Raw genomic sequence first — 26,901 nt, 5'->3', positions numbered from 1 at the left:
TAAGGTGTGGGTGGTTTTGCTAGTGGTTTAGTAGGTTTAGGTTTTGCCAGTTTATTGGGTTAATGGGTTTAGATGTGGTGGGTGGCTTAATCGGTTTGGGTGTGGGTGCTTTTCTTGGTTTAGATGTTGGTGGTTTAGTGGGTTAATGGGTTTAGGTGCGAGTGGTTTTGTTAGTTTAGGTGTTGGCGGTATAGTTTGTTTAGGTGTTGGTGGTATAGTGAATTTAGGCGTTGGTGGTATAGTGAATTTAGCCGTTCGTGGTATAGTGAATTTAGCCGTTGGTGGTATAATGGGTTTAGGCGTTGGTGGTATAATGGGTTTAGGCGTTGGTGGTATAATGGGTTTATTCGTTGGTGGTATAATGGGTTTAGGCGTTGGTGGTATAATGGGTTTAGGCGTTGGTGGTATAATGGGTTTAGGCGTTGGTGGTATAATGGGTTTATTCGTTGGTGGTATAATGGCTTTAGGCGTTGGTGGTATGATGGGTTTAGGCGTTGGTGGTATAATGGGTTTAGGCGTTGGTGGTATAATGGGTTTAGGCGTTGGTGGTATAATGGGTTTAGGCGTTGGTGGTATAGTGGGTTTATGTGTGGGTGGTATAGTGGGTTTGGGTGTGGGTGGTTCTGTTGGTGGTTTAGTAGTCGTTTGGAGTGTGGGTGGCTCTGTTGGTGGTTTAGTAGTCGTTTGGAGTGTTGTTGGTTTAGTAACTGGGCGGTCCTCGGAAAATTTACATTCTACGAAGTTAACTTGTTCCGATTTTGAACGCACTTTGGTCGAAATAACCCTAGAAAATGAACCTTTTGAAGACTATCTTATAAAAAAATACAGTTTTGGTTTGAAATACAGGGATTTTTTTAGCAAATGGCGGCATTTTTGAAGAGGAATGGGCTAAGGGGAGGGAGTTTGAACTACTATAACTTTCACCACGGTTCACCTTAAGTTACTTATGTGATAATAGGCAACACACACTGTTATATCTAATATCTAATCAATCGCATATATATAATGTACAAATAGTCTTCCATTCTCCCACTCACTAAAGATATACTTGGAACAAGAAAAACCACTATATAAATACTTGTAACTTCTAGAAACCCCTAAAGAAATAGTCTGGGGCGTAGCCCCTGAGTTCGCGCCAAAAACATGCACAGAGCAGAACGAATGTAAAATCTTCCCGTCTCATTAAACGATAGTTTTATAAGTATAACTTCAATCGTTATTATTTCTACATAAGGACATAACAAATTGGCGACGGAGATGGGATAGGGGAGATATTTATTATTACGGATCTTTTATAATCAAATAAATCAAATAATCGGCATCAAGCAAGTGAAGCGAACTCGGATTGTTATCAGCCCAGTCTATCGACGCTCTAATGGCGACACCACCAAACCAAACGCAAGTAGTCGGCACATTCGGTCGCTGCGAAATCTTCGATGATCAGGCGGAATCATGGACTCTATACTCAGAAAGGTTGGATCAATATTTTGAAGCCAATGAGATCACTTCCGATAATAAAAAGAGAGCTGTTTTACTAACGGTGCTGAGTTCTAAAACATATGCTTTATTGCGAAATTTATTAAGACCTGACAAGCCAACGACGAAGAGTTACGATGAATTAATTGGCACCTTAACTGCGCATTTCACACCCAAACCTGCCATAGCGGTAGAGCGTAACAAGTTTGATTCACGAAAGAAAAGACCCGAAGAGACTGTATCGGAGTACATAGCAGAACTTAAACGATTGAGTGAGCATTGCCAATTCGGTCAAAATTTAGAGGATAGGTTGAGAGACAGACTAGTTTGTGGTATAAACAATGATAGCATGCAGCAACGTTTATTTTCGGAACCGAATTTAACATATGTTCGAGCGGTGGAAATATTAACGACCATAGAGGCAGCCATGCGTAATCAAAGGGAGTTGAAAGGACAAGTGCAAGAATCAAAAGAATCAATAAACATGCTGTCTACGGCTAAGCGTTCGTTTGTCAAATCAAGACCTCCCACGTCTTTTACACATCAATCAAATCGAGACAATAGCAGAGGTCGATCGCAATCAACATATAGGAGTCAAGGAACCAATCAACCCTTGCGATCATCAAGCAGTCAACCATCTTATAGCCGCAATTATCAAGGACATAAGTCCCAGTCAAGTAGCACGAGGAACTTCCAGCACCAGGGACAGCGATACCCTGTGTCCTGGAACTATAGAAATAATGTCCAACGGCCTTGTATTAGATGCAACAAGTTTGGCCACGTCGAATATAAATGTTCCCACCTCAATTCAATATGCAATTATTGTCAGACACAAGGTCATTTAGAAAGAGCCTGTCTCAAGAAACAGTATGGACATACCAGAAGACCAGAGCAACAGAGAGCGTCACGAATTAACAGCATAGACAATAAAGATCAACAGAATCTAAATGAAGAACATTTGCCTCCACGCGACATCAGTCAAGAAAGGGAAAGTGGTTGTCAATCAAACATGGCGGAGTATTCTCCTATCTATTATGTCCAGAACGAACGGGAAGGAGCAAATGAATACCCTACAAGCGATGAGGTTTTGGAATCAAGTATCAATACAGTTAAGGAGGCAACAACAAACAGTGTGCTCCAACAATGTGAGCAAAAAGCGGAAAGAAAGAAATGTCATGAACAGCTGCCACCAGCAGTCACAGTCGAATGCAGCGTAAATGGAAGTAGCGTTAGTTTGCAGCTAGATACGGGCTCAGCGGCAACCATTATCACAGAAAACACTGCAAAGAAAATTCCTAACATAGGGCCTCTACGACCATTCGATTTTAAATTGAGTTCCTTTACGGGACATCCTGTTGTTAACATTATTGGAGAAGTGATGGTCACTGTTACGTATAAGAACCAAACTTGCGAACTGCCAGTAGCCATTAGTCAAGGCACAGGAACTGATCTGTGTGGAAGAACGTGGATCTATTCAAATTTGAATATATTGCCATTGCCGCAATCAACTATTGAAATCAATAAAGTTGAATCAAACGCCAAGCTAGAAAACATTCTACAACAACATAAAGAGTTATTTTCTCCCGGTCTGGGTTGTTTAAAAGGATTCCAGGTTCGTATCAATTTGAAACCCGGAGCCGTTCCGAAATTTTGTAAAGCTCGTTCCATACCTTATTCGCTAAAGGACAAAATCGAGAAGGAACTAGAGCGATTGGAATCAAATGGCATAATAACAAGTGTAACACACTCGGAATTTGCCTCACCTATTGTGCCAGTCATGAAAGGAAATGGCAATGTACGTATCTGCGGCGATTTTAAAACAACGGTAAATCAAGTCATCGATGTTGACACATACCCATTGCCCAAGGCGGAAGAGATATTTTCAACTCTAGTCGGTTGCAAATATTTTTCCAAAATTGATATGAAGGAAGCTTACAGTCAAATAGAATTGGATGAAGAGTCCCGAAAGATGGTGGTCATTAATACGCACAAAGGCCTATACCAATATAATCGCCTTCCTTATGGAATATCATCGGCGTCTGCGATTTTTCAAAGAACAATCGAGTCACTACTGAAGGGAGCCTCGAAAACGACGCCCTTCCAGGACGATTTGCTATTGGGTGGAAAAACTGCTGAGGAGAACTTACAAATACTCGATAACGTCCTGACAATCTTGGAAGATAATGGCTTGAAACTAACAAAGGAAAAATGTGTTTTCTTGGAGAAATCTGTCGAATTTTTGGGCTATTACTTAGATGAACAGGGTCTACACCCCCAACCAGCAAAAATGGCCGCTATTTTAGACGCTCCAGCACCCAACAACGTAGAAGAGTTACGAGCATTTTTAGGATTGTTGAATTACTACGCACGGTTCCTTCCCAACAATTCAACCAGATTAGCACCATTGTATCAATTATTACATAAGGAAAACAAGTGGAAATGGACGGAATCTGAGAAACAAGCCTTCCAAGCGGCTAAAGAAGCCTTAAAGTCTTCAAATATGTTGGCACATTATGATGTCAATAAGCAACTATACCTCGCATGTGACGCATCGCCAGTGGGAGTAGGAGCCGTCCTTTCACATCATGACATGGACATTGAAACGCCTATAGCCTTTGCATCCAGAAGCTTAACTCAGGCTGAGCGCAACTATTCGCAAATAGAGAAAGAAGCTCTAGCAATAATTTTTGGGGTAACAAAATTTCGCGAGTATCTTCTGGGCCGCAAATTTGTACTAATCACGGACCACCAGCCACTAGTCTCAATCTTCTCTGAGCATAAGACCATTCCACAAATGACTGCTGCGAGACTACAACGATGGGCTCTAACCTTGGCAGCTTATTCGTACACCATTCAATTCAAGAAAGGCTCGGAAAATGCGAATGCCGATGCCCTTAGTAGGTTACCATTACCGATTCCTGAAGGTACGCCTACACCTCTTCCTTCTGAATACGTGTTCGTATTGAAACACATTGACGGAAGTCCTATCCAAACGCATGATATGGAACAAGCTACAAAGGATGATCATACGCTGATCCAAGTTAAACGCTATATGGTCCAAGGTTGGCCAAAGAGAGTACCTCCTGAGCTAGCACTCTACCACAGACACCGTCACGAGCTGTCCAATGTACATGGTATTTTATTGAGGAGCAATCGTGTCATTGTTCCCGCCGTCTATCAAGAGAGATTACTGGATGAGCTGCATAGTAGTCATCAGGGAATTGTCAAAATGAAAGCAACAGCACGATCAACAATTTGGTGGCCGAATTTGGATTCCCACATTGAAGAAAAAGTAAGATTATGCAAGGCATGCCAGGAAGAAGCACAAATGCCTGCTAAACAATTTAGCCCGTGGCCGATGGTAGAAAAACCGTGGTATCGTGTACATGCGGACTTTGCTGGTCCCATTGAGAATAAGTACATTTTGCTCATGGTAGATTCCTATACCAAATGGATTGAACTCGAAATAACAACATCTACCTCTTCAGACGCTGTCATTAAAGTCATGCGGGAGAATATCGCACGTTATGGCATAATGCGAATTTTGATTACTGATAATGGCCCGTGTTTTACAAGTGCACAATTTCAAGAATTTACTAAATTCAACGGCATCAAACATGTATGCACAGCGCCGTATCATCCGGCCAGCAATGGTCAAGCTGAGCGCTCCATCAAGTCAATGAAGTCCTACTTGAAGAAATTATCTGGAGATTCATCTGAAGCCATCGACGCGATGAACTACGGATTGCACACCTTTCGTAATGGAACTTTAGAACGTCGTTTCGCGCAAATTTTAATGAATTATCGCCGTACCCCTACTCTTAATGGCAAATCACCAGCTGAAATGATGTTGGGCCGCTCAATTGTCACGAGATTAGATCTCTTTCACCCTTCACAGGCATTAGTGGCTCCACCACCAATGACCATCGACACTCAACCCCAATTCCATATCAATGATCATGTCTACGCCAAGAATTTCGGTCGCGGACCTAAATGGTTTGAAGGTCGCATCCTTCAGTCCATTGGTAACATGATGTATTCCATCGAGACACCACAAGGCACTATCAGGCGCCATATTAATCAATTGCGTAAGCGATATGTTGAGGCACATCGCCAAGATGTTGACGAACAGCGATGCAACAGCCCTACGGTCGGGGACTCTCCAGTTTTCCCTTGGTTCCTGCCAGCCCCAGTGCATACCGCCATACCACCTGTTCTCCGCCCGCCAAACGGTACTACCACACCAGCACCTGTGCGCAACGCACCACCTCATCCTGTTGCTGGTCAACCAACGATGGTCCTTCGCCGCTCTTCGCGACCGCATCAAACCCCACGTCGTTTGATTGCTGAGATATAAAGGATCCCTTACGTCAACATGCACTGTTTTTGTTTTGTATTTTAATTGCATGTTTCATTTTACTTTCGTAAAATTTTTTTAAGGGAAGGTATATTGTTATATCTAATATCTAATCAATCGCATATATATAATGTACAAATAGTCTTCCATTCTCCCACTCACTAAAGATATACTTGGAACAAGAAAAACCACTATATAAATACTTGTAACTTCTAGAAACCCCTAAAGAAATAGTCTGGGGCGTAGCCCCTGAGTTCGCGCCAAAAACATGCACAGAGCAGAACGAATGTAAAATCTTCCCGTCTCATTAAACGATATTTTTATAAGTATAACTTCAATCGTTATTATTTCTACATAAGGACATAACACACACAATGCATGTGCGCTGTGAAAATACATGAAGCTGTATTTGGTTTATCATCCCCTCACTTTCCAAAATTTCCTATTATTGTACAAAGCGCATTTCGCCTTCGTACTTTCAGTGAGAATTAAGAACGGAAGAAGAAACTCCTTCCTTTGACAAGGAACACGATGTAGCTCAAACGAGCCCGCGCGTCTCAAGCGTAATTTTCTCGCTCTAGTTTGTCATTTTCTGGCTTCTAGTATTTGCTTCCAGCGTAAATGAAAATACCAAAGCTAGAAGCGAGATTGAGTTCTAGCGACATTTTCTCGCTCTCGCGCGTTTTTTTCACGCTTCTAGCTTCTATGAAAATGCGGCTTAACTAGCGCGTGCTGACAACCAAAGCTGGAACAGAGTATATATATTGAATAAGCTACCATCCGAGATAGGGAGTTGCCTATCCTCTGAGCATGGATAAAGAATGCGCGTGAGGAAATTTGTTTTCATGCGATAGGCAGCTATCTCCGCGCGACGGCAGCTTATTCTCATTATTCGATATAACAGCCCCTTTAATTGCTGCTATTTTTCATAATGACATTCTGTTGATAGAGAAAGTATTTCTACTATGGAAAGGGTGACACTTTTGAATCGGCAGTTTACTGACTGGAACAACACAAGGGGCTTATAAATAAAAACAAGTTGGGAAATCAAAATAACCTCTCCGAGTCGAGACGTAATTAAGAGGTTTTTCTTAAATAATTAAATAAATGTTATTTTAATTCTAGTTAAATCGTTTTAAGATACTTTTTTCCTAAAATCATTTTAAACATAGCTATTGTTGACGTTTGTATTCAAGCGTATGCCTCTTTAACAATTTTTGGAAATTTAGGGTATAGGGTCTTTGCGCGTGACGTCAAGTTACCTACCCCCTTTCCTCTCCCCTTGCCAGATGCCCGCTCTGGCCACGTTAGGCCGCCATGTTGACATCCCCTGAAAACCGGTTTTCGCCCCCTATTTCTTCTCCCTTTTTACTCTCGCGGAAACACCCTATATAAGGCGATTGATTCACGTTGGGAGGCTAGACGTATCTCGTAACCGTACCCGATCACCGAGTACTTCATAATCTTAACGATGGGAGTAAATGCCAAAAAATGCTTTCTGCGTACACGTATGCTCTGATTTGCCAATTGCGAACGCTGTGACAGACATACAGACACGTCCAGTTTAATACCTCTCCGTGACGTCATCGTCACTCAGAGAGGTAATATAACAAGCTTCGAAGTAGATCAGTCATACAACAATACGGAAAGTACCCCAGCTTCTGATGAATTAGTATTTGTTGACACTGGTACACTAACCCCAGTTAATACTTTTCAATGCAAGGAGACTCAAACCAGTTTAGAAATATCCAGTGGCGTCGCTAGGCCTTTTTCAAACTTAGCCGCCCCCCCCCCAAAAAAATAATCCGTAAACCCTACCAAAAATTGCTGTTAGCAACCCAAAATTCTGTAGCAATATGTAAAATATTTTCAATATCAAACAGAAAAATTTTGAAGAAAAAAACAGATAGATACAAATAAAATGTTTCACGTTCTTGCGATGGGAGTCCCAAACGTGTGGACTATAAAGCTAACCAAAACTAGAAATCAACCTAAGACGAGTGAAAATCCTTCATAATCGGTTCCGTAGTCTTTATCAATAAAAGGTTGTATATCTTTAAAATACGAATAATTTCACGTTGACATAAATTTACGAATAGTTTTAAAGGTCTACACATTTTGCAATGAACCCATTATGCAATTTTTAGCCACATCGTAGTATACGATAGGCTCTTAGTTTGATCCGAGCCGTAGTAGCTGTAGTAGTAGTGGGCGGGGTTGTCGCTTTCATTATCGTCAGAATTTAGCTTAAATGGAACTCGATAGTACCTCAACCCACCAATAGGGGTAGCTGAGCCCAGTTAGAGATTTTTTAATAATAAAAAATTTTTCACACCGCACCCGGGAATTGAACCCGGCTGGCTGGAGCAGCAGTAAGATACGCTAACACTTCTGATTTTTTTAGGGTCTTTGAATTTTTTTCGTTTTATGTGCTAATTAAATAGATAACGATGTGGCTGCTATTAAGTCCCAGCCCCTGGGCCATCTTGTTTATATCAAGTTCTTATAATAACTTTAAAATAGTTTGCCAAGATTTAGCCCCCCCCCCCCCAAATTTCAAACCCTAGCGACGCTACTGGAAATATCTGATGTAGGCCTAGCATGTCAGTTTGGAAGAATCGAAGTTGATGATTGCTCACAGCATGAAGTCACAATGGTGAAAATTGAAAGTCACGTGGTTCTAGCTGACTTTGAGGAGGAAATAACCAAGAAACCCAAACTTTATTTAGAATGGTTAAATGATTTGAGCTAATCAGTCTAGTGAGATTTATATAATACCAAACTTCATTTAAAAACAAGTAATTATCTGAAAAAAAAAACTAGTGAGCAGATAAACACTTATCAGAAATTACAAGCTAAAATGAAGAGTACACAAGATTTTCAAGTTTTTATTTGACATTTAGTTTGGAATCCCGTACAAATTTTGTTTTCTTGAAATTATCAATAAATTTTACCAGGGGTAAATAACGAAAAGAGTTAGAGACGCTAGCTTCCGCAGTGTAGAATACAGTGGGACCTTGAAACGTCATAGAATTTGTAACTAACATAGTGCCATCTATGGAACTGTATTCTAAATAAGAGCAGAACCTTAAAAGTTTTGCCTTAAAATCTCGGGCCGCAAGGTATTCTGGGTAAAGTAAAATGGCGGGTGTCGATGTTGTGAAGTCGTCTCATAAATCAACCCAAAATAATTAAACAGCGATTTAAAGAAGAAAGATAAGTCAAAAATTTGCAATTTGAAGCCGGGGAAATCCTCAAAATGTGATCAAACTTGTTTTGCCGTAAGTGCGCGGTTACAGAGTCTGCCAAGTGAGCCAAGGCTTAGTGGGAACTGTGGGATCAGGATCATCGACTGTATTTGTGACTAAAGAAATTAAAACAACTAAAACTGTATTGAAGGATGCAAAAACGACATTTAATTCCATTTCATTTAGCCCAGGACTTTTAGGGTTTGACCTAGAACATTTGAACATAAAAATGAAAATCGGTACATGTGTTGTTTTTGACCCAACAAAAAATATACTAAAAGTCCCCTGCTGTAGAGCGCGAGCTTTCGCCGCCATCTTGGAAAATGGCCGCCGGGAATGCCAGCTACAATGTATTCCACGTTCTTCTTCAAAAATTATGAAAATTGGTACACATTATGAATGGAATCACATGAACATCATGGCAAAATTTTACGGCTCTGTGTTCAATAGTTTGGTCGCCATAATGGAAAATGGCCGCCGTGAATGCTAGGTACAGTATATTTCACCATGTTGTTAGAAAGTTATGAAAACTGATAAGTATTATAATCAGAGCTGTGTGAACCTCATAGTAAAATATTGAGGCCATTAGTCAGATAGTTTGGTCGCCATGTTGGAAAATGGCCGCCATCAATGTCATTTAGATACAGTATGTGGTTCAAAAATTATGAAAATTGGTAATAATTATGTTGAAGACCGTCTAAACATCATACTTGAATATTAAAGACGTGCTACTGATAGTTTGGGCACCATCTTGGAAAATGACTGCTGGAAATGCCAAATATATTTCAAATATATAAATATTTTTGAAATTCCTATTTTGAATAGATGATTTTAATTAACGTAATAAACAACTAAAAATGGATATCTCGAAGTTGAAATTATCGACGCCATCTTTAAAAATGCCCACACGAAAATCATTGCCCAAAAGTCGGAAAGAAAGAAAAGTTATTCAATGCTGTTAGTCTCAACATCTTGATTAGAGAATATGATTTAATATGGGGTTTATGAATTCTAGTGCTGTTTAAGATTAGATTTTAGACAAATCTCTAACATTTCATTCATCCTGAAGATTTTTCATACCAATTGCATGTCAGAACCCTTGATTAGGCGCTACACCTAGCTGGGGGCCTTATCAGCGCCCCTCCCCATCATATTCCAAATTGAACCTGCGGAACCGCCGTCATGTCACACGGGATCGGCCAGCGGGCCCAACAAACGCCACTTGAGCAGGTGACAGAAGCAGGACACCGTCAGCGGTGAGCCCAGTCAGGAGGTGGGCGGTGACAGGAAAGGATTAAGGCAGCAGAAGACTCGAGGGGACGGGGGAGTTCTCTCCAAGCGCAACAGTGCCATACGGCCCAAACAAATAGTGTTTTCGCGACCCCTAGAGGGTTACCAATAGCGGGGACGAGCCAAGGCAACACCTTGGCGGGGGCGAAGCGGCCCAGCAAAACCTTCACGGAATGGGGCAAGGAACGGTCTGATCCAAGGGCGAACCCAAGGAACTCCCGAACCGTCACACCGAACTCGGGCCCCCTCCGCCACAACAAGTCCTTTGAGTTAAAAAGGTCAAGAGAACACTTCTTTCATTTACGTGCTGTAACTGGGTGTGGTTATGATAAGGCATGGTTTAAAGTAATGACAGATAATCAACATCTTACAAATTTGTTGCGCATTCTTAATGACCATATTGCATCTAAGGAAGCCATAGCTGCTGCCGATGAGAGATTTCTTTTCGCTTTTTTTAGAGTGATAATTGACACGTCTGTCACGTCACGCTTCAACTATGTAGATATTACACGTATAATGGAACCTTTGCCACACATACTGTCAAGTCCTCATTTGATCTCGCTAAGCTTCATCCAACAACCGACGCCGCAAAACGATACTTTTTTCGAGCGTACCTTCAAGTCGCAAAAGTCGAAGACCCATTCACACCATTCTCCTTCTGGCATCAAATGAACTTATAACACTCATAATTTGTACCTGCAGTTTGCAGAACATCTTGTATAAAGAACTGTGAATGTATATAGACGATCTGGATTAGCTTGCTGGGCAATGTGTGGTCATTGTCAAGGTATTAGCCGTAATAAAAAAAATCTTCAGGATGACGAGAAATATGAACGAAATGTTAAAAATCTGTCTTAAATCTAATCCTTAACGACACTAGAATGTACATACCCCATATAAAACGGTTTTTCCTAACCAAAATCAGAGTAATATGGCTTTCCTTTTCTTTTTTCCAGATTTTAGGATAGTAATATTTCAGCGACCAATTTTGAAGATGGGTGGTAATTTAGACTCGAAAATTGTTATTTTTATGGCGTTTAATACGTTCATGAAAATCATCTTCTCAATAAAAAATATTGAAAAAATTTATATATTTAAGCCAGTCGACAGACTGGCTGATATATACGGGTCGTTCGAGTTTCCTGCCTTTGTACGGGCAAATTTTTGGAACGGGAGAGTAGATAATTTTGACGCCAGAAATGGCAGGCCTATGGCTTCAAGCGAATAACCGCCAATTGGATTTTAACCGTTTTTGCTGCAAACAGGACCCCTTCGCGTAAGGATTTTTGAGGTGCAGAAATGGCAACCCAACGGCTTCACGCGAATAAACGACAATTCGTTTTTAACCCTTGTGCTGCCACGAGCGTATAGGTTGCGTAGGTCATTCTCGAGGGTTGGCTCTATCTAGCTCTTATCATGGTGGGGGATCTTTTAACGACGTACTCGAGTTCAAAATTCTTGTAACTCTAAGGCATTGAGGTTAATATGCACGTATCTCCGTACTCTCTAGCGTATGTCACGGTGGGTGGTCAGAGGCTCGGTTGCCCCTCTTTTGAACGGGAGAGTAGATAAATGGCAACCCTACGGCTTCACGCGAATAAACGACAATTCGTTTTTAACCCTTGTGCTGCTAAAAGCAGCCACGAAAGTATTTCTGGGGTGCAGAAATGGCAACCCTACGGCTTCACGCGGATAAACGACAATTAGTTTTTAACCCTTGTGCTGGTGGGGGATCAGAGGTTCGGTTAAGTCAGAAGAAAAAAAAACGTCTTGGATAGTTTACAACGATTCAAAAATAACTTATCGCGATAGGCTTTACCCAAATCTCAAGGATGTTTACCTTCTACTATTGAAAAAAAATAAAACCTACTGTTTAAATAAAAACTTGCTTCCCATACATTATAAAAGTATTTTTAAATATCCATTCTGTTTGAAATTAATCATTTCATATTTCATTATCAGTAAGACCAAGCCTTTCAAGGAAGGGACACATATTATAAAAAAACCGTTTTTACAAACGGAAAAAACCTGATATATACTACATCGTTGATTTTGTGTCGCCACTCACTGTTCTTGTCACGGCTTCTAAGGGACAGATATTATAATTTATTCTAACCGTTTCATATAACACCACCATTTATTAAAGCGGTAACATTACGTCATGACAATTAATATCGCATGTCAGGACAGCATCAACTCTTAAAGCGGTAATATTACGTCATGACGATCAATTTCACATGTCACAGCTAAAATTGTTGATTCTTATCAGGGGCGTCAACTTCATTATCTTAACACATTTTCTTTACTTTTTATTTCGGCTGACATTTTTACCATAACTTCGTTGTTATGGCAAAAATTATTTATTTTTGGCTTCAAAAAATGTCAGCCGAAATAAAAAGTAAAGAAAATGTGTTAAGATAATGAAGTTGACGCCCCTGATAAGAATCAACAATTTTAGCTGTGACATGTGAAATTGATCGTCATGACGTAATATTACCGCTTTAAGAGTTGATGCTGTCCTGACATGCGATATTAATTGTCATGACGTAATGTTACCGCTTTAATAAATGGTGGTGTTATATGAAACGGTTAGAATAAATAATATCTGTCCCTTAGAAGCCGTGACAAGAACAGTGAGTGGCGACACAAAATCAACGATGTAGTATATATCAGGTTTTTTCCGTTTGTAAAAACGGTTTTTTTATAATCGGTAATATATTTGGCATTTCAAGCAGTCATTTTCCAAGATGGCGCCCAAACTATCAGTAGCACGTCTTCAATATTCAAGTATGATGTTTAGACGGTCTTCAACATAATTATTACCAATTTTCATAATTTTTGAGCCACATACTGTATCTAAATGACATTGATGGCGACTATTTTCCAACATGGCGGCCAAACCATTTGACTAATGGCTTCAATATTTTACTATGAGGTTCACACAGCTCTGATTATAATACCTGTCAATTTTCATAACTTTCCATCAACATGGTGAAATATACTGTACCTAGCATTCACGGCGGCCATTTTCCAATATGGTGACCAAACTATTGAACACGGAGCCGTAAAATTTTGCCATGATGTTCATGTGATTCCAATCATAATGTGTACCAATTTTCATAATTTTTGAAGAAGAACGTGGAATACATTGTAGCTGGCATTCCCGGCGGCCATTTTCCAAGATGGCGGCGAAAGCTCGCGCTCTACAGCAGGGGACTTTTAGTATATTTTTTGTTGGGTCAAAAACAACACATGTACCAATTTTCATCTTTATGTTCAAATGTTCTAGGTCAAGCCCTTTTTTGGACTATCTGTCCTGGCCTAATTATGGAATAAGGAATTTACCAACATTAAAGTTGCATTTTTCTAATTCAAGTGCGCCTTAATGAATAAACTTTACTCTAACCCTAATCGTCACTCAGTCGTAAGAAGACGAACACTAGCAGACGAATACTAGCAGACAGGAGAAAATCGATATCCCAGCATGCCTTTCGAATCTTTGCTGCCACGCTATTGGTTGCAAAATATCATACTTATTTTGAATTATAGACGGCGCGACCGAGGCGTTTTCTCTTTTCTGTGTCTACGTTTGAAAGTCCCACTGCATTCTACACTACGGAAGCTAGCGTCTCTAACTCCTTTCGTTATTTACCCCTGATTTTACCCCATATAGTAATTTGAAACTGCTGGCTGCTGCTATATTTGTATTACAAATAAATTATGATATTTGAGACTAGGCTACTAGTTTTACAACGGACGGAGTTGACACACGTGCAGGTATCGTGACACACCAGTCAGATGACTAGACTATAGATACCATAAGTTTATAAGATATGTTCCATAAGCATGACACTACCTATGCTTCGTAATACTAGAGACTTACTAGGAGCTAGTTCGACTAAGCCTTTGACAGCGCCTCACCAGGCGTCGCTTTACCTCGAATCTATGACGTTTCACCTACGTCCCTTCATGACAAGATCTCAGTAAACAGCTAGTAACAAACTTATGGAAAATATATTAATAACTTATGAAACAGTTGATATTTTGGCAATATGAAAATGTAAAATAGTTTTTCGGGAGAATTATCTGACTAGTCAAGTAGGAGATCAGGTATCTTCTTTTAATTCGTTTATTCTTATTTGCACTCTCATTTCAGCATTTTCTCTTAATAGTGTCTCGTATATTGTGTCTCTTTCTTTAGTCTGAAAAAAGATAAATGTTTAAGTCAGTATAATATTAATTATGACTTAAATTAGAAAGTTTGCACAGATGGCCTAATGGAGCAACGTATCAAATTAATAAAATTATTTTCATCTAATAGCGTTTTTCTTTGAGGTGATCCGAGCGCTCCGAAAATAAAATCGTCTTTCATTGGTAAAAAACGAGCTGCTGGGTCTTACATTGACCAGGGTTGGCACGCTGGTATCCAGTTCGGTTTTATCCACCTGGATTAAACCGGTTTAAACCACGTTGAAAAATCCAGTGGATTTTTCAAAAAATATAAATATAGGTTACGTCGCAGGCACCATAAAGTGAGATGGATGGAAAAGTTTGACCCACATGTCTTTAACTCTTTATTTCACCGAAATTGTCCATTAATTGCCATATATTGTGGGCTATTTTGACGCATCCTCCTTCCACTGCCCGACCCGAAACTCGTGAGACTGAGTTGAGTTTTTCGCAACGCTAAATTGTTTGGTCGAACTGCGCGTTAAGAAAAATCAGACCCTGCCCTATTGAAGATCACAAAGCCTACCCGAGCCCGACCCTGACCTATTGAAGATGACAAAAAAAGCCCATCTGAGCCTGACCTTGCTCTATTGAAGCTAATAAAAATGTCTACCCGGGTAGACGGTATGAAAACCCTACCCGACCCGACCAGCAAAAAGTTTTTAGTAATTTTCTAACCCAACCAGACCTAGGATTTTTCGACCCGATATGGGTCAGGTTTGATTGAGAAATCCCATTTAAATCAGGGGCCCTACTCATCTCTAAGGGAAATGTCTATAGTTTTATCAACTTTTATGTACAATAAAAATGATTCTCAATCAGACGGCCTAGTAGAAGACAACTATAGCGCTAAATGTAAAAAGAAGTGCTAAAATTAAGCACTAGAAAGTAGTTTTAAAAAAGCCGGATAAAACCAATAAAATCCGGTTTAAACAAGCAAAAAACCATACCAGTGGCTTTTTCAAGAAAAATCCGGATTTTTGCCAACCCTGACATTGACCCAGTTGGAACCTCCCGGTTTGCTCCCGGATTGATCCCAACCGCTCCGACTCTAATGGAGCGCTGATGACGTCACAAAACCGTTCAGAAAAAATTTTTATCTTTCATTGGGAGCAACTACATTCGGTCCTCCGAGCTAGAGCGATGACGTAACTCGAAAATATGGAGCGATCTCGGAGCGTTCTCAGGCGACCCATAAGGAAAACGCTATAAGAGTAGCTTAAAGCAAGTCTGGCCTGTGGTTTATTTTAAACAAATGACACTAGTTGCTCCCTTAATCGAGGGGTGGAGATTAGCAAGGCTAGCTCTAACTCCAACCTCATAGACATGTTCTGATTGGTTCCAGCCTTTGGAAAGGTAAAATTGGTGTATAGAGAGCACGGCAATTCCTTTAAACGGCGCCTCCGGACTAAGAGAGCATCTAGTGGCAAACTAAATCACAACTCGACATTGGGCGATTGGACATGTTTACAGAACTCGACCAAAGCCAGAATTCATCCACAGGGGCGAAACTAAAACAGTAAAACTAGCCTTTGCAAAGTTTAGCGGACCAGTCAACTTCCCCCTAGACTATGGGAGCATCTAGTGGCAAACTAAACAACAACCATAAAGTTATGTTTGCATTTACAGCATTGGGCGATTGGATGTGTTAGCAAAACTCGGCCAAAATCCTGGAACAATATTGGGAAAATGATTTAATAAATACCTTTATCAATTCCGGTTCATGATGTAAAAGCCTTCCAAGTAGTTCTTGATTTTCATTTTCCAGCTCCACATTTTTTTCTTTCAGGGCTTTAATTGCGTCTTCAGGATCCACCATTGAAAATTTTTCAAGAGATTCAATCTTAACGAAAAATATTGCACATTGCAGTTAAAGACTATGAATTCCTGGGGGATGACGAATTTCACCCAAGGCGCAAGCGTGGCGCTAATGAGTTTGTAATTTGAACATGTGATAAAACCAAAACACTATCTACATGTTTGTGTATATGCTAAAATAAAATGTAGAACCCACTTAGCTTATGGAAAATAAAATCAAAAAAGACGAAACCTGGAACAAATCAGGAAAAAAAATCTGTATTTTTGTAGGATGATAATGTAGAACTAGTTAAACAATATCCCGAAACTCCGCATCTTTCTGAGCGCTGCTTGCACTTTTACGCCCCCTCCCCCTAAATGTTGGGAAAACCCACTTAATGCTGTAATTCCGGAATAAGATGAGATATAGAGTCAATAAGCATTCCAATCAAATCCTATAATAAGCTATATTTTATTACATTACGTGAAATCTGTAGCTAGATAACGGAAATGTTTTGGTAGGTTATATTAATGATTTTGCTGATATTTTATGAATGTAAATTGATTCAGCTTTTTCATATTTTTTTCAAAGTTCAATCCTATTTCCTTGGGCTAGTACTTGGTCATTTAAGCCTTTCTGAACACTAAACTGTAAAATGGAGTCTGGTGTTGGACCACCTTGTCTTCTTAAAGGGGCTGGCCGGAGCTGTAGGGGTGAAGGGGGGGGGGTAAAACTGTTGGATAGCATATTGCTTACCCGCCCACCGCGACGGTGGCGCCATTCCTTATGGCCAAAAAGCTGGGTGTTTTTCCCCTGAACTATGGGCGGTCTCCCCCCCCCAACAGCGCCGGTGAGCCCCTTTAAGATGGAACATCTGGTACATGGTGGATTGGTAACTTTGAAGCCCTATCTAACATTTTTGGATGCTCACTCCAGATGTTCAGTCTTAACCCTATATCAAAGCACATGATAACATGATACTGCGCCCCCTTTTGAAAAACGTACGTCTATTGAATATACGTGTTTTGTCGTTTTGTGCCCCTGTAGAAACTAGAAACCTAGTAAATTGGTTGCAACACAAGAATGCCGCATTAACATTTTACATTCTTTGTACACTATGCGTATACCAATAGACTTTTACAAAAAAAAACCATATGTTGCCGAGAAAAAAGCAAAGACGAAAAACTCTGAGAAAGGAGTTTAAAAAAAGGCTTGTATGGCACCTTCAGAAAAGTGTACAGTGATAAAAAAAAAGTTACCTTAATTTTTAACTGAGCTATTTCCATCCTTAAACGTTCTTCTTTCTCCGCTTGCTCTTTTGTTACTGTGAATACCCGATGATATTTATTCTTCTATGTTAAAATATTTTCAATCCCCATTTCATTATATGTCGATATATTACATAAGAATTTTCTTTTCAAAATAGGGAGTGGGCCAAGAGATGAAAATCTCTCTCCCAATAAAGGACTTTTCAGATGATACAACTTTTGACTCAACTAGATGGGTCAAGAACTTAGATCAGGAAAAATTGGTCTGTGATCAAGTTTTAATTTGGGTGATTCAACTTGTCCAGCTTCAGTTCACACATCCCAACCTACTTTACTCAACTCAAGCTTGTTGACTCAAAAAGTTGTTTTGTCTCTAAAGGCCTAGTTTTTAAGTTCAAGGAGTGGGGATTACTGGTCCTTGGGACCAGTTTATTATTAATTTCAAATCTAAAGAAAAACTAATGTGGGACCAGTCCAAGCATGGATTAAATATACCTTACAGGGATAGTCATGCATCTTGGGTAAAATATTGGCCGTGTCTATTTCGGCCTGTTTTTGGGGCGGAAATAGCCCATGGACTATTTCCGCCCCAAAAACAGGCCGAAATAGACACTACGTAAATGGTTCCAGGCGCCCCTGTCGGTCATTATTGTCAAAGACCGGAAGTTTCAAAGATACTGATGCACGGGGTTAAAAGGGAGCTGAATTTCGTCTGCTATTTGTGTGAACATTGTAGGAGGTCCATAGGCCCGTGGATTAAATATTTCGGAGCTCGAAACTAAGTTGTAAAACTTCAATTATTTTGTAATTTAAAATTCTTTGCAACAAGTCTGAGAACGCCCGATTTAACGGTTTTATCATTTCACGCGGTCGACGCGAGATGGCGTTATATCAAGAAACTACTTCCGGATGAATCAGTAAATTTGGGGAACGGCAAAAATATCTGGCTGCCTTGTTTGAAACAAACGTGTTCAACTCGCGATATACTAAAACGTAGGGGGAGATAACTATCCCTGTAAGGTATATTTAATCCATGGTCCAAGGGACCACTTTATTATTTTGGACGATATGGGTGCCACTGGTCCAAAGGACTGGTTCAAAAAATATCCTAATTTCCCACTGCTCCCAACTAGTTTACTCAACTCAAGTTGACTCACTTAAAGGAGTCAAAAAGTTGTATCATCTGTAAAGGCCTTTAAGACTCCCAAACTTAATTCACTTACTAATTCTTCTAACTCCTTTTCAAGAGCAGAGATTTTTTCCTCGTACATCTTGGTAACTACGTAAGTTTTGTATTGTCGTGGAGGCATGGAATGTGGCGTTGGAATTTGTTGCTTTAAACTTTTGATTAGTTTCTCTTTTTCTTCAAGCGCGTCTAAAACTCTACGGTTTTGTTCCGTTAACGTTCTGTTCCGCTTGGATAATTGGTCAATTTCACGTTGACACTAGATAAATTAATTGACAACTTCTTCACCTATTTTGTCTTGAAGCAAAGCGCGGGTCACGTGGGTCCCCTACAAGTTGACTTTCCTTACGACCTCCAGTTTTGGCTTGACCAAGGCAGGAGGCATTTGTGGGCGGTATTTTTAAATGCACTTATAAGTCCCGCCCACTAGCCTTCGCCAAGCTAAACCCGGAGTTCAGGAGGAAAGTCAACTTGTAGGGAAACCACGTGACCCGCGCTTTGCTACTATGATGTTGTTATCAAATCAACACATACCTTTTTAACTTCATGTTGAAGTTTCATATTTTCCGAGGCGATTTTATTAGTTTTGACATCAAGCAATCTATGTATGCTGGCACTACTTGCACATTTAGGAGTTGCGGAATTGTCGCTTTTATCAACATTGTTATCATTTATATCACTCTGCGATTGATCCAGCATTTTCGCTTCCTGTATTAACAAATGTTTCAAATTTAAATAAGGCTGATATGTTGAATGAATAAGTTTATAAGATATGTTCCATAAGCATGACACTGGTTTATACTTCGTTATGCTAGAGACTTACAGCTCGAGCTAGTTCGAGAACAACAAGCGAGAATTGACTATACTCGGTTAATATTGCAGTCCATCTTCCTATTTAGTCTGTACTAAGCCTTTGACAGCGCCTCACCAAGCGTCGTTTAACAAGAATTTATGACGTTTCATCTACTTCACTTCATGACAATCTCTCTCAGTAACCAGTGACAAACTTATGGAACATATCTTATGAACTTATGGTTTTAATAAGGATAACCCTTTAAAAGAAAGCGCGGCTCCGTTGATGCCCCTTATAGATGGCTTTTCTGCTAAAGGCTAATTAAGCCAAAGGCAGGAACCAATGGGAACTAGTGCATTAGGTCTGATTGGTTCCTGTGGAGCCTCCGAAATGAACTAGGCCCATGCGTGTCGATTTTTACGTGGGGGAATATCCAGTTTCACAGAGGAAATATTTTAACCCAATATGTGTACTAGATGGCGCTTTTATGACAGTTGCGAAGGGGGTCTTCCATAAATTATCGTTGGTATTTAGGGGCCAATTATAAAAATTTTATGAAAGAGAAAGGTTTCACCCTTAAATTAACCTAATTGTTTTAGGGGCTATTCACTTTTTATTGAATCTATTGGTTAGATTGTGTGGACAACAAAATTAATTATGAATGAGATTTTAACATCGTTGTTTTTTCAGTAAAACAAAACTTCTTGAAGTTGCTAATTCACAGTTTTCATATACCATTAGAGGATTTTTTACCCCTGCATAACCTTTACTTCTTTGGAATGATTGTTTAATAAAGGTCTTCGGAAATTTTCTAAAACATTTTTAACTATCCGCGACCTCGGCTTCACCGCTCTACCTCTATACCTTGCCCTAATATTGTAGCAGTCGACGGGGTCATGAGGCTGAACTTATGTTTATTTTACGGTACTAAAAGCGCCCCCAAGCGGGAAAACACGGCGAACTACTTTAGTTAAAAAAATATTCTCGCTTCGCTACACGCATGGGCCTAGTTCATTTCGGAGGCTCTGGTTCCTGCCTTTGGCAAGGTACAATTCGTGTCCAGAAGATTAGCCAGAATGCTAGGGGTGATCATGGAGCCAAAATAGCCCATAGAACCCACTGTACTTAGTCTTATCACCCCACTGTTTTAACATCCCATTTTATTGAAGACGTGGACATGCAGTCCAATCTAGACTTGACAAGCAATAATTACATTGATGTTATTATTTTACTTTTATATTTGATTGTTCTCCATTTGAGAGCTGTTCAATTATGGCTTGTTTGTTCTTCAAATCTGATTTCAGAACATTGATTAAGCCTTCCAAGGTAGATATCTGCACCTTGTAACGAGGAACATCAATTTTCACTTGCTCCAATTCAACTTTTAGCTCAAAATTTTCCTCCGACAGTTTCAATACCTGCTGACAAAATCGAAATTAAAAATATGTTTTTCATTTCTGAAATTAACAGTTAAGCAAAACCTTTACATGTTTTTGAAGATTACTAATTTTAACAGAGGAGCTGACTGAAGGGTCATCGTTGAAAATATCTCTAGTGGCTCGAGCCATAGTCTACAAAAAAAATGGTTATATTTTAACATAAATTTAATAGTTAAAAGCAATTAATAATTGGCTGTGGTTCAATTTTAATGGAAAAGTTCAGCTATTAACATAAAATTATACCTTAAAAAAAACGGTATTTTTCTAAATATAAAAGGAATTAAATATTATAAATATAAAGGATCTCTTATTACAATATGATAATTAGCATTTAATTAGCCTTAAAAACGAGGGCTACCGAACCGCCATCGGTTTAGTGGCGTCTGCTAGCACGAACCTCTTACCCCTACCTATCTCAATCTGTGAGATTTCAACCAATCCCGTAGGGGTAAGAGGTTCGGTTTAGCAGACGCCACTAAACCGATGGCGGATGGCGCAGTAGTCGTAGTTTTTAAGGCGACTAATTAAATGCTAATTATCATATTGTAATAAGAGATCATTTATTTATTTTAACATTTTTCCTTTTATATTTAGAAAAAGGCCATTCTTTGAAGGTATAATGTTATGTTACCTGAACTTTTCCTTTAACTGATTAACTAATTTCATCGTTCATACCTCTCTGGTTACAGTATATTTCGCCAACTGCTTTTCTAGTTGATAGATTTTATCCACCAAAATTTGGTTTTTTGTTTTCAATTCTTCCAATTCATCCGGTTTTCTTCCGGTGGTCTTATTAAAATAGTTAACTCATATTTGAAGTTGCAAAGATAGGGCTTGCTAATTTCTAAATTTAGCTTCATAACTTGGATTTTACCTCTTGTTCAAGTTGCTGTAATTTTTTCTTTAGTTCTTCAACTTGTGCCAATTCTGGTGGATGTGCTTTAACCAACAATGCTTTTACTCTGTTCTCCAGAAGGGTTTTCTCCTTGTTCAATTTAATCAACTATGAAACAGAAACATAGTTGTTTATGGGCATTAGTTTTTACTAATGACAAGACGCTAAAGCACTGTCAACCAATTTAGTCCAGTCCCTATTCAAACTAAACTGCTAACCTATTGATACCCAAATGGGTTGGCAACACTGCCGACCGGTAAAACGACTATTCTCAGCTTAAACCAAAGCGTGGGTCCTATTATCAAGAAGACAGGGCGTAACGCGATTGGTCGGAGGTCCTTATTTCCAATTATTCAGAAAATCTGAACCTAATTTTAATTTTGAAATCATTCGGAGATATTTCCTGGATGTTTCACTGCGTGCGCAGACTGATCTTATATAATATGTAGAAGAATCGATAAAAATAACTTGATTTTCCATTTCACCCTCCCTTTAAGAAGTATAAGCAAGGAAGATGGAGATAGGGAAGTTTCGTGTAACGCTATAACTCCGGTCGCCCAAAAATCCCGTTTTCGTCTTGGATGTGCAATTGTGCATGTGCGCACGCGCCGCACTTTTCTCGCGCATCGTGCTGAGGATAGGCGGCACTACCAGTTTCCTGCGCAGTTCAAACTAACGCCGAATATAAGTCATGTGACCTGCTACATTTCGTGAAGAGAGATTCCTATACTGACCAAACTTCCCTATCTCCATCTTCCTTGGTATAAGTTTAATATACACACGTTTGAACACAAGTTATCTTACACATTAGAGAAGGAATATGTATCTATACCGTGCATTTAGTTTAGCTCCAGATTAATACGCCCTCTAGTGCACATTTTTCGACTAAGGAATAAGAGTACCCATACAGAAGAATCCGGTACTGTTCTTCAATAACATGTGAAACTTTAACACAACAAAAGCCGCTACCATAGCAACCAAATTGATTTTTGGGATATGGTATTCACTCAACCATTTAAAGCAAGTCTCGGCTGTGGATTAATTTAAATCAATACCACTAGATGCTCCCATAGTCAATTGAGGGGTGGAATTGATAGGCCCACTAACCATGGACAGAGCAATACTGAAAGTCGGATGGCAGCCCATAGAGCCCCATACTAAGCGAGTAAACAACCAATGTTAAGCTTCCTTCCCCCTTTTCAGCCCCAAAATGGAGGGAGGCTATGAAAAACACTGAGTCAAATCCCGGAAAAAACTTAGCGACATCTATACTTCCCTCTTTAGAACGTTGATTCCCGCACTATCCGGTTTGCTACTATCTGCCGCTAGAAGGCGAATTAACAAGTATTTTTCAACTTTCTCCCTCTGCCATCGGTCCTTCAGTATTGCTTTATCCATGCACTAACCTTAGTTAAGGCATGGAGAAAGCAATACTGTATTGCTTTGTCCATGCTTTAGCTCCGCCCTCGTGGACCAATTTTAATTGGTTCCTGCCTTTCGCAAGTTAAATTTTGGTATGTAGAAGATAAGTCGAACATTAAGGACGAAAAAGTAGCTTTAACAAGACCGCAGAGCCTCCACGTGGACAGTTATAAGAACGCCCAAGACCAGAGCTCAACGTGGACAGCTTTAAAGCAAAGCGCGGGTCCAGTGGATCCCCTACAAGGCGACTTTCCACCTGTACTCCCGTTTTGGCTTGGCAAAGGCTAGTGGGCGGGATTTATATGGGCACTTATAAATCCCGCCCACAAATGCCTCCTGCCTTCGCCAAGCCAAGCCAAAACTGGAGTTCGTAAGGAAAGTCAACTTGTAGGGGATCCACTGGACCCGCGCTTTGCTTTAAGCACCCCATTCGCGCTCATTTTTCAAATTCTTGAAACTAGTATTAGTGGGGTTTAGTTATGATCAAGAAGTGATATCTAGTTTATTAGGGAGAAGGTATAAATTCACCACATTTCCAGCTTTATCTCCAGTCCAAACCTAGTTAATCCCGCCTCTAAATTACAACCAGTATCTCATTGGTTCTTGAAAACTCACGTCAGCGCGACGCGAATGACGAAAATTACGTATTTTCCGACTGAGGAGAGGCGAAATAACCCGGCCTCCTTTTACGTCTCCCCTTGTATTTTGAAAGGGGGACTGGGACTATGGCGCGCGAATACTTAGGCAATTTGAACCTTCTCCCTAATAAACTAGATATCACTTCTTGTTATGATCTTGAAGGTAAGATGGTGCTTAATTTCATCAGGGGCGCAAGCCTAAATTTTTGAAAAACGCCATAATCCGCGATTGGTGGCTTGGTATTATATACTTCTGATAAAGTTAATTGGTCATAGTAACTGAGAAAATAAAACAAAAATAGCCTTTCTTAAAGTATAATTAAACCATATTGTATTGAACGTTATTAGAAATAATACATAGAATTTTAGCGACAAAATATTCAATGCGAACTTCTCTAACTGCTTGAAATCACCATTAATGAAACAATTACAAAAGGTTAGTTTCTTTACCTGATCTCGCAGTGTTTTGTTCGACTTGTCAAGTGATTCCACTTCATGTTCTTTCTCTTTCAGCTTACTTTTTAAACGCTCAGTAGTTTGTTGCCACTTTTTACTCTCTTCCCAACGAATAAGTTCTTCCCTTGACTACAAAAAGATACAAAATAAAACAAGATCGAATGATAAATTTGCTACACTACTTATTTGAATTTATGGGAAGACACTGTTGATGGGGTACAGAGTTACTGTAATAGTTATGCTCCAGCACGCTGTTACAGCATCAAAATAAATTGAAATTTCGTTGCACTTTAACTTACACCTGCCAATGTTGTCCCAGTTTCGAAGTGGAGGGAATATTCAAGATAATCATTGGAGTTTTTTTGATGACTGGTGAGATACTGCATGGAATTAGAGGTAAGTGAATAATATATCTATATCTATATAAATCAAAGTCCTGACTGAATGACAGACTGGCTGATAATCAACGTCCAGCCCAAACCGCTTGCCCTAGAAGGCTGAATATTTGCAGGAACGTTACTCATAAGTAGTAGGTGCGTGCTAAGAAAGATTTTTCCAATCCGCCGCCATCTTAAAAATGGCGCCCAGAAATGTAAAAAATATTCTCTATGCAATAAAGTACGTGCGTTTCAACCGATTTCACAAATATTTAGTACACTGGTTTCCTTTACCCTATAGACGGGCTGAAATGTCTTTCGGGTTCAAGTTTAGGGTTCATTTGACGGACAGCTGTATTGAAACGGATTTATTGGAAAGCGTTTCAAATTAAATTATTTTCTCTTTACTCCAGTTTTTGGGGTTAGCGAGGGAGGATGCGGAATAGGGGCAAGGTAGCTAGTATGAGAGATTCACTTTCATTTGGAAAGGGCACTATGTGTAAAGGCTGGGTTGCAGTTTTTTATTTATACTGGGTGTTTCTGATAAGTCTGCCATAAATCAAGGGGCGTGTTCTTTGGGTCAAACTGAGTGGAAAGTGTCAAAGAACATGGGGTGTACAAGAATTTGCAACGAAGATATGGCCCCCCAAACATTGGCCCCTAAAACAAGAAAATATTCGAAAATGTAGACTAAAACAAATTCAGCCTTATCAACTTGTTTAGAAATAATGAGACAATTTCAATAGTTTCCCTCTAACATCGTTATTGAACTTTCACCTGGCAGAAGTGTATTAAATGAGTAGAAGTATGCCTACTCTAGTAAAGTAAATTCAAAGTATCATGGTACCTTTCGGTTGGTATTACTTTTATTCTTAACAAGTTAACATGGACGTTACAGGTATTGTTCAAAATGTCCACCAACGGCGTTAAGACAAACATGAACCCGTCTTTCGAAAGATTCTTGGACATGTTGGAAGATTCCTGGCATGTTCCTGATTGTTTGACAACCTTCAATAATTCGTATTCGCAAGTCTTCCTCATCACGGACTTCATTCTTGTACACGATGTCTTTGAGATGACCCCAAAGATAGAAATCGCACGGATTTAAATCCGGAGATCTGGCTGGCCACGCAACTGGTCCTCCACGCCCAATCCACCTCAAATTAAACGTAGCATTAAGATGTTCTCTAACTGCACGGCTGAAATGTGGGGGTGCCCCGTCGTGCATAAACCACATGTCACGAAGTAATGCTAACGGTATGTCCTCGAGTAGTTCAGGTAAAGTGTCTCTTAAGAACGTGAGATATGCTTCACCATTTAGTCTGGGTGGAAGAAAATGCGGACCTAGTAAATGATTACCGACAATGCCGCACCATACGTTTAAAGAAAATTGCTGTTGGTGACTTCTAACACTAGTTGCGTGTGGGTTTAATTGGCGCCATTCGTGGTGGTTGTGATAGTTCAGAATTCCATCCCGGGAAAAATGTGCCTCGTCGGTTACTAAAAGGACCCGTGGAAATTGATTGTCCTCTACTCTGGCCAAAAACCACTCGCAAAAGTCGATGCGTCTTGGATAATCTGCCGGGTTAAGAGCTTGCACCTTTTGAATATGATACGGGTGAAACTGATGTCCGCGGAGAATTCGCCAGACCAAAACGTGATTAACATGTAATTGTCGTCCAACTTGTCTGGTACTTGTCGAGGGGTCCTCATCGAACATGGCAAGGACGTCTTCCTCGATTTCCTCCATGTCTTCTGGAATGTCTCGCTCTCGAACGTTGTTGGGTTGTACTTGTCCGATGTCCCTCAAGCGCCTGTCAACAGCCTCGAACGTACGACGATTTGGTATGCGTCGTTGCGGAAATTGTTCCTGGTATCGCCGCTGTGCTTCCACTGAATTGCCCTGCGCCAGTCCATACATGAGATGCATGTCTGCATATTCTGCATTGGTATACGCCATACTGTACTACCACACGTTCGTTCGAAGTGATACTGTGACGTTATCAACAACATCGCGTTACTTTATAG

The 26,901-nt window shown here is 39.9% G+C and overlaps 3 protein-coding genes across 3 annotated transcripts in view; all 3 read right to left on the bottom strand.

The window, feature by feature from the left end:
- LOC149682772 (centrosomal protein of 290 kDa-like) overlaps positions 1 to 26,901 on the bottom strand; it is a 147,058-nt gene that overhangs the window by 104,179 nt on the left and 15,978 nt on the right. The window lies entirely within an intron of this gene.
- On the bottom strand, positions 14,387 to 19,555 carry LOC149682775 (uncharacterized). Its single transcript, XM_089834426.1, has 5 exons — positions 19,388 to 19,555; positions 18,891 to 19,112; positions 17,659 to 17,751; positions 16,307 to 16,444; positions 14,387 to 14,573 (listed from the first exon to the last, which is right to left on the bottom strand). Exons 1-5 carry the CDS (start codon positions 19,550 to 19,552, stop codon positions 14,478 to 14,480), a joined length of 714 nt encoding a protein of 237 aa, XP_089690552.1. The 5' UTR covers positions 19,553 to 19,555; the 3' UTR covers positions 14,387 to 14,477.
- Positions 21,755 to 24,882, bottom strand: LOC149682774 (centrosomal protein of 290 kDa-like). Its single transcript, XM_089834179.1, has 4 exons — positions 24,796 to 24,882; positions 24,491 to 24,625; positions 21,960 to 22,088; positions 21,755 to 21,874 (listed from the first exon to the last, which is right to left on the bottom strand). The coding sequence occupies exons 1-4, from the start codon at positions 24,880 to 24,882 to the stop codon at positions 21,755 to 21,757; spliced, it is 471 nt and encodes a 156-aa protein (XP_089690305.1).

The sequence above is a fragment of the Phalangium opilio genome, unplaced genomic scaffold, assembly GCF_054372755.1.
Source record: "Phalangium opilio isolate 3A_F unplaced genomic scaffold, DU_Popi_V2 ptg000038l_1, whole genome shotgun sequence".
Lineage (NCBI taxonomy): Eukaryota > Metazoa > Arthropoda > Arachnida > Opiliones > Phalangiidae > Phalangium > Phalangium opilio.
The sequence above is the reverse complement of the archived record's forward strand: the minus strand, read 5'-3'. Positions and strand labels throughout refer to the sequence as shown.